At 40.1% G+C, this 8557-nt stretch overlaps 1 protein-coding gene across 1 annotated transcript; it reads right to left on the bottom strand.

The window, feature by feature from the left end:
* Window positions 1-3373: 3373 nt before the first annotated feature.
* LOC104137781 (uncharacterized) lies at window positions 3374-6951 on the bottom strand. Its single transcript, XM_068936426.1, is given in 4 exon segments — window positions 3374-3609; window positions 4324-4448; window positions 5507-5585; window positions 6818-6951. Coding segments are annotated over 3 exon segments (396 nt in total). The 5' UTR covers window positions 5565-5585; window positions 6818-6951; the 3' UTR covers window positions 3374-3396.
* Window positions 6952-8557: the final 1606 nt, after the last annotated feature.

Here is an 8557-nt window from a genome sequence, read left to right as displayed (position 1 = left end):
GCACGCTGCTGTCTGGCAGGACGATGGCTGGCCATGCGGCTCTGTCACCTCCTCACACAATGGTCCTCAGGCACAATCTGCATTGTCTGACCACCTACCGTCAAGGACAAACACCTGGTCTGAAGGAAAGGCCTGTTACCAAATTGCTTGTGGTGTTTCAATATTGTGAAGGCAAAAAAAAGAAGAGATTTCCTGCTTATTACAATATACTGTATACTGAGTCTGGAGTTTTTGTCAAGGCAAAGTTTGGGCTTAAAAATCATCAAAAAGAAATTTCTGCTTTTGAATTCCAGAGGGACCTCAACAGTTGTGGCCAGCTACCCACAAACTCCTGCTGTGTTGTAAAATAACGACGTTTCCTGTTCTCTACTTCCACTGAGTGCACTTAATTTACAGACATATTGGCAAGTGACATCAGTCAAGGGAATATTAAGCGCTTTAGACAAAGTTTGGATGATAGTTCAGACAGAGCTGCAGAAGGGCAGAGAGAGCCTGAGAGAAGAACATATATTTCAGTACCAAATATAACGTGATTTGTGAAGTATGTATGCCACATATTCTGTAATATGTGCTACATACAGCACATCTGGTGGGATTCAGTTCTGCGGACTTTTATGTAGGTGTCTACACAGAGGTGACTGCAGGAGTACTGGTGTCTGGACTCCCGCAGCAGTCAGTAGAGCCAGGAGAAATGACAGACCTGGAAGGACTGCTTCAGTCACTCACACAATGGCAGTAGTGTCATTTCTAGAGCTGTGTCGTATTCTGCCTGGCCTTCATGTGCTGTTGTAGAAGTGTGACGAATTCTTGCAAGTTGTATCTATTACATATTGTAGTTCCAAATGTCATGAATCAGATCCTTTAAGGATCTGCATAGCTGAATAATACCACCCAGCGCTATTGCGTGTAGGAAATCATATAAAAAAACAGCAGGCTAGATGTTATATTTTCATACCATATTTGTGATAAAAATGAATGTACTGTAATTATACTGCTTATCTTCTGGCTAAGGAATAGTCAACAGCTGTGTCATTTTTAAGCTGCATTCCTTGGCGTACTGGCATTTCTCAGCAAAGCTTGGCTTCCCTCTTCCCTTCCCTTCCCTTCCCTGATGCCTTTTCTCCCTCTTGATATGGAGCTCTGGACTTGTTTTCAACCATATGACTCCTATGAATTCTCATTGATTTTCTCTAATGCTACCAGACAGAGAGCCAGGAATTACCAGTGAAAGCAAGTGAGGAAAGAGAAGGAATTTTATAAGCTTTTGGGAAAAATCTGTATATGTTCCAGGTTTTGCTACAGATGCTTTTTGTGTGGGAAGGGAGATGTCTTGCAGCCTGTGGGGAACGTTGTATACCTGTAAGCTCCATTCATTGTTTCTCTCAAGGTTTCTTTTGCAGAATGTATTGCTAAAATCACCCAACACAAGTCTACAGCCTACCAAAAAAACCTCAGAGGACATTAGTGCAGAAGGGAAGTGTGGGGTGGAAATAAGAAGTAAATAATCTGAAATTAAATAAAAGTTTTCCTTATAGAGTATGTGAAAAGTTTGGGAAGACATGGAAACAAAAATATCTTCATTTCCTCATTAAAAAAGTAAACACCAAGAACAAGAAGCCCATATTATTTGATGATATAGGGCTATCTCAAGCACTGATAGTCTCCATAATCATAAAAAAAGGCTTGATGAATCGTTAGAGTAAGTTTCATAGAAGATATGTAACAAATAGATGAACTATCTACCCTGTGCAGAATGCGCTCAAGAAGATGGTACAAGGTCCGGTAAAATATGATACAGAAGGTCTCTCTTATGAGAGAAATGTGTTTAGAGACCACAGGGTAACCCAGTGGTCTGTCATAGGGAAGGGCTGTAAGTATCCAGATCAGGATGCAAATGTAACATAATGTGCAATTGCTCTGACCACTATATTAAAGGAGGGTCAGAAACCATGTGTGCTTTGTTACACGCAGGCTGCGAGAGCCTGCGTGACATGGTGCCAATCGCTGCTCACAGGGACACATGCACCATGCCAGAAACATGATCACACCAACTCAGCACCTGCTGAATGAGGTCCCCAGAGCAAAATATAATCTTATCCCGTTGGTACTAAGAGATGACCCCAGGTGACCTTCTTCTGGTCCCTGACTGGAGAGACCTGAAGCGTGAGAACAGGCTTCTTGTGGAAACTCATGGTTAGTTTAATGTAAAATTAATCTTAGTGGTAGTAAGTTAGGTAACTAGAAGAAGGAAATAAAAGAAAAGACTGGGGAATGGGCACAGCACAGCTGCTGTAAATCTGCTGAAGAGAACTGAAACGTGAGATTTTTGCCTGAATGTTAAGGCTGTGCTGTGTGTTGGATGCCTCCTCTAGAAACGTTTTCTCTGAGGGAGCACGGTAACCCCTCAGCTCCCTCTGGTGTGAGAACAAGCCCTGCCAACCATCTCATTGCATAACAGGGCCAGACTGCCAGCTAGCACCAGGCAGAGCGCCTACAACTAGCCCAGGCATGCATTCCTCCAAACACCCATTTTCCCAAGACTTTGAGTTATGTCAACCATCCCCATGACTTGAGCATAAGAAATCATGCTGCGGAAGATTAGAAGTTGGATGTGACATCTGGGAATAAGATTGTTCTTAGTTAAGAAGTCCATTTGTAGGACACATATCTACTGCAATTTTGAGAAGTAGAGACAAAATACCCTCCCCGAACAATGTTTCATTCAGAAATGTTTAGATTCCAATGGAGAACTGGAGCTAATGACGAGAGCCACCAGTGTACAAATCCATACAAACTGGTTTCCTCCTGCTCTCTTTTATGCATCCTCTCAGAGTGGCAGGTGAAGAAAAAAATAAAACAAAAAAGCTAGCAAATTTACATGCATTGCCATGAAATTACATGGTAAACTACTTCTTGAGCAAAGAACTGAAAGAAACTGTAGCACTAGTAAAAAAAAAAAAGAAAAAAAGGCCTACATTTTGCAAGGGATATGCACAGAAGTCCTCCAGGAGCCCAGAATATGGTGTCCCACATACCAATGTGAAGATTAACACTTGGTAGGAATTTGGAGTTTTAGTTATTTCTATTTCTCTTTCCCCAAGCAGAAGTTCTCTGCACGTGGAATGAGGATTTTGGCACCTGAACACATTCCAACAAAGTAAAGCTGAATTTTTCCAGCCAGCCTTTCTCTTTGTACGGGAGGGTAAGGTCTTCTGTCCATGTCTGCCCAGTCTGGGGAGTTGTATGCCTCAGAAGAGCTCAAATTGAGGAGTGGTCTGCACACTGTAAATTGCTACACTGGAGTTTGTGTGTAAAAACCCAAACGCAGAATCATCACCCTCAGCCTCTGCAACACACATCCCTGTTTCAGCAATGTGAATGCTAAGCAACATCAATTTATTCAAAAGAAGGAAAGCAATACCTAATACATTTATATTTACTGATCTTCACAAAGCTTTTTGTATCAGAAATGAAAGACGCTTGAGATTTTATTGTATCAGGATCCTGTGGTTTTAGCAGTAAGGGAATTCAAAGAAAATTACTAGATTTAGAAGAAATTTTCAGAGCTCTTCATTGGACAGTCCACAAAGATCTTATACATCCCACGGCCTGCACAAAGGAAGAAAAAAATCAGATTCCCTTTATCTTTACATTCCTTCCCTACTTTATCTCTATCCATTCAAGTTTTCCTCCCTTCACACACTTCACCTAGTAAGGTGATAACTGATTGATCAAGCTGGGACAGGTCTGCGTACAGCACTTATCTGTGAGTGGAAGCAGTGTTTTCATACTGCTGCAGGCAAAGCAGGGAATTAAACTGGTATCCTTTGTTAGTGGGGTGAATGCATGCACTCCTCAGTAAAAATAAGGTTATTTTTGTAAGCTTCTTTTTTTTTTTTTACAATATTCAATTGCACTTTTTGTTCACATTTGATTGCACTCAATTATGTGTTCATCCTGCAGTGTAACTAAATTGCCAGGTTGTTCCCCATATATCACAGCTCTTCGGTTCTGGAAATATCAAGCCCTGATATTTTGCTCTGACAGAGGAGCTGTAAAGAGGTAGAACAGAACTGGGACAGCGCATGGATGATCTCTGTCCGTACTTTGCCCTTCTTGCTGGGGCATGTCATGGGGCACATTTCAAGAGCAAGAGTATTGTGGGCCTCTGCTAGCAACCTACTCCAATCCTCGACTGTCCTCAAAGTGTAAAAGTCTTTTCTTATGCCCAGTCTGAACCTTGAATAGCAGTTTGGGGATAAAGACGTGAGCAGAATACTTTTGCCTGCTCATACTGCAGGTGAACCTTGATGAACCTTGAACTCACCATTTGCAGCAGGCGCGGAAACCAAAGCAACTTCCAACCTTAACCAAGTGGGCAGGACATCCTCCAAAATGACAGGTTCCTTTTCTACAGAAAAGCATGTCCCGCCGAGGCGAAGACAGTCCTGCAACAAGAACAGCAAAATTGCTTCCTTCTTTCTGCAGGGCAGGGTGAAGGCAGTAGTAATACCAGTAGGATTTCCCATTTTTCACTGACACTCGGACAAGCCCTGCAATCAATTGTTGTGCAAAACAGCTGGTGCAGGTATTTCAGGCCAATGGAAGGGATGTCATTCTGCGATTGTTTGCTGCCCAGCTGCACCATGGACGGTTGTAGCTCGAAGCATGGTTTTCACTCACTTGTCCAAATAAAAAGCAAGGAACTGCCTCTTCCACCAACCTCCCTTAAGGGTTGTCACTCTGATGGGAGATCGCCAAGCAGGTCTACACCTTGCAGCGGTAAATCCACAGTTTATATTATATCTAAATAGAGGTACTTTCACAAGATTATCTCTCCCTACACCCCAAACATTATGCTCCTGCATACTGATTTCTACACAGACTCTTCTATGCTGCAGTGACAGCATTTTCAGGAAGGAAGTCAGATTCATAAACGTCTGGGTGATACTGCTGTGGTGTAGGTACCCCAAATCCAAGCTCTGTGGTCACAGAGGCAGAGTGCCTGGCACTGAAATAGAGGTCAATAGAGGATCCAGACCTCTTACAGCCAGCCAGAAGGGGAAAGCTGCTTAGAGTATGATTCAAGGTCTGTGAGCTTAGGGAATAAGGGTCTGGTCCCCAGAGGCTGTAATCCATGGTTTTGTTCTGAAAATAGGTGGCCAGACTTCATTTTTGTCTGCATATTTTCTCTTGAGTGGGTTGTTAGCCAAAGCACATGGCAAGCAAACAGAAGCTTGGACAGCTAACGCTGGAGGATTTACAGGATCCCTTCAGAAAAACACCGACAGGGAGGAATGATTTTTTCAGCAGTCACAATTTCTCCATCTTTGAAAGGGTTTCCACAGGGGAAGGGGAACAGCACAAGCACTGAGCTGACTATTTAACTAACCCCTGCTCAATTTCTAGTACCATTAACCAATAGTGAGCAAAATGTGCTGGGGATCTTATTTGAGGATCACAAAAACTCCCCTCCCAGCATCCCTTTGTTCTTTTTCCACCTTACCTGGAGAAACCTGGAGGGCCAAAAAGAGGAGAGAAAAGAGTAGGTAAAGGATCCTCATGACTGCAGATTAACCGTGTCACTAGAGGGAAGAGGACCAAGAGAGCTGCATGACAGATAGTCCTTGGTATCTGAACTGTACAAATACATTATTAATCAAAATGATATTACTTCTTCTAAACACTTTAAAAAATAACTAATACTACCCACAGAGCATTGTGACTGTCATGAGAGCATTCCTGAAAAAAACCACAAATATAGTTTGGGCAACATGCTTTTAGGATATATGATTATTAAATTATTTTAATTATCTAGTTGCTCAGGTTTCCTCTCTCACATTTTTCACATAGTCTTCATCTAACAAAAAATAATATCCTATCTGTATGTTAGCTATTTGATGTGATAAAAAACAATGCTAAGAAAAATGAGGTCATTATACAATCAAGGTTATAAACATCAGACAAAAATTCTTATCTTGGAATGTTAAAATTTATCAAGAAATAACAACTAAAATCAACTTGCTCAAAATCTTCAGTCTTCATATATAAGCAATAGTTCTCGAATGGAAATGTACAATCAAATCATTTCCCAATTAGTGAGCAAAATCTAAAAAGTAAACATTTAATATCTTTATTGAAAAAGTCAATGATTAATGCAACTAATATCAGAAAAAGAGGATAAGGTAGCGTAAAGGGGGGCTTGTAAGGAAAAAAGATCAGTAGTTAATGTAGTATATCTTGGCTTTAGTGAATCTTTTGATTTGTTGTGAATTATTTTCTCTTAAGCAAGGCAGTAAAATGAGGTTGTGACGAAATGTTATATTTCTGCAACAGAATGGTATGTGGCACAAACACAGAGCTATGAAATTAGTAATAGAAGATTAACATATTAGTATTAGAAGTTTATACAAGCTTTTATGCATCTGAAAATATCAAGAAAATCAATAAGACAAAGTTAACTTAATTCTGAAAATGAAATAAAGCTCTTAACCTAGATATCAAACATCTTCTAATTTCCCTGTAGGACACCGTTAATTTCTCTAGAAAATAGACCTCTTTGCTCTCCAAGGTAAGCTGAAGCAGCTACATTTTTTTCCCAGGAGTTAGTAAACTTCATTATCTTTATCAAAGTATTATAGGTGTTAGCACTTATTTGATCTACTTACTCAACTGGTGTAATTTCTACACAACTTAGATTCAATTTAGTAATCTATAAATTTAATTCAATAATGCAGAGGTTTTTCTGGAGGAAATAAAAAAAGAAAAACAAACCACCACACATTGAAAGAAAGACTGAAAAGAAGTGAGAAGTTACCAGGTATCAGGTGACCCCACAAGCCAAAATAAGACCTGTTCTTGGTCTTTCCCTTCCAGAGGTCTTTGATAGTGGGACTGAGGTCTCTTTTATAATGTATTTGCTATGGGGAGTGACAATTGCTTTCTCCTCACAGCAGGTACATTTTAGCCAATCAAGAAGTGACTCGTGTTTTTAATGACTTCTGATCCAACCAGAACTATGTTGCTTCTCCTTTTCCAGTGAAAAAGCAGGATTTCTCTTCGGACCTTTTGCGGCTTTTCCTCTGGAAAATTGCAGGTTCTTCATGCAATACCTCTTGTGACACTCCAGTTTGTGTAAGATACGTTAGACCACAGTGGCGTGTGTCAAACATCTTGGGACATATGTTGAACTGTTTCTGGTTAGGAGCAACATAATCCGACTGCAATATAAAACATCTGCATGCTTCTCTGCAGTCCTAGCTAGTTCATTTTCTGTTCTATAAAAACAGAATACGAGAACACAGAATGGACATACAAAGCTAAAACAAAGCTCCATTGGCCTTATATCTTCTCTTCAGTCATTGTCAGTAAAGAGTACAGCAATAGAGTGGGTGCCTAGTGGTCATGTCCCTGTATGCCCTTCGAGCTGACAGAAAACACATCAGTTTAGGGGAACCCAGTGCCAGAGGTTGCCTTTGGACCTTCACTTTGCCGAGTTCCTGACTGAACAGTTCTCCGTGACTGCAGCTAATCTCGTTGTATTTTTGGCCTCTACAGGGCCCTCAGCTGTTCATTCCACAATAAATGGAAATAGGATCTCCATCCCTGGAGGTATTTAAATTCAATTAGACAAGCCCATGAGCAACCTGGTCTATCTTTGAAATGGGCTGTTTTGAGGGGACGGCTGGACCAGAAGACCTTCAGGCATCTGTTCCAACCTGCATTGTTTTATGATTCTATTCAATGGCAAAATCTAACCAAACTAAACCTATAAAAACCTATATAGTGGAGATGTGAGGAGCCTCCACACAGTCTATAATGTCTACTGATCCTGTCCTACTTACTCATCTTTCATTGCGTGAAGTCACTTGCTGACATATTCATACCCAATAACTGCAAAGACACTAACACTAAAACTTTTTTGGTCATATTGTAGTTTACACCTCACTTAAGTCAACAAAACATTGTTTATGCATCATTTTAAAGCATGACTCCCGAATTATATCATAAGAGGATATGATATGTTTGATATTTTGATTGACAAGAGTTTTTCTACATTTCATGTGTGTGTGAAAGTGAGGATGGTTTTAGTTGAAAAAGATCTCTCTGCAAGTGTCATCATGGCCTACAGGTCATTTAGCCTCAAACCTCAACTGAAATATTTAAATTTCTTACTGGCCTCTTAATTTACTAGTGATAAATTTTTTCCATTGCTTTTATAGCAATTTCTTAAGTATCAAAAACTGACCCAAGTTTTTGGTAACTTCTGATCTGCCCAGATTCAGGTACACACACTCATATGTGCACACACATCCTCACACACATATTTATATGTGTATGCATGAAAATACTTACGAATGTTTTCCCATAAGTTTTTCCATTATGCCTGAGGTAGCTTTTTATTTTCTATATATTTTTGAAAATGATCTTTTTTTGAAGTATAAAGAAGTTTTAGTTCAATTTCCTGTATGTCTATCAACTTCTCGTAGTAAAGCAGAAAATGGAGGGGAAAAATGAGATAAATTGTAGTTACCTCACAACTTGCCACTACTTTGTG

The sequence above is a fragment of the Struthio camelus genome, chromosome 3, assembly GCF_040807025.1.
Source record: "Struthio camelus isolate bStrCam1 chromosome 3, bStrCam1.hap1, whole genome shotgun sequence".
NCBI classification, from domain to species: domain Eukaryota; kingdom Metazoa; phylum Chordata; class Aves; order Struthioniformes; family Struthionidae; genus Struthio; species Struthio camelus.
Note: the sequence above shows the minus strand (reverse complement) of the source record. Positions and strands in the feature narration are given on the sequence as shown.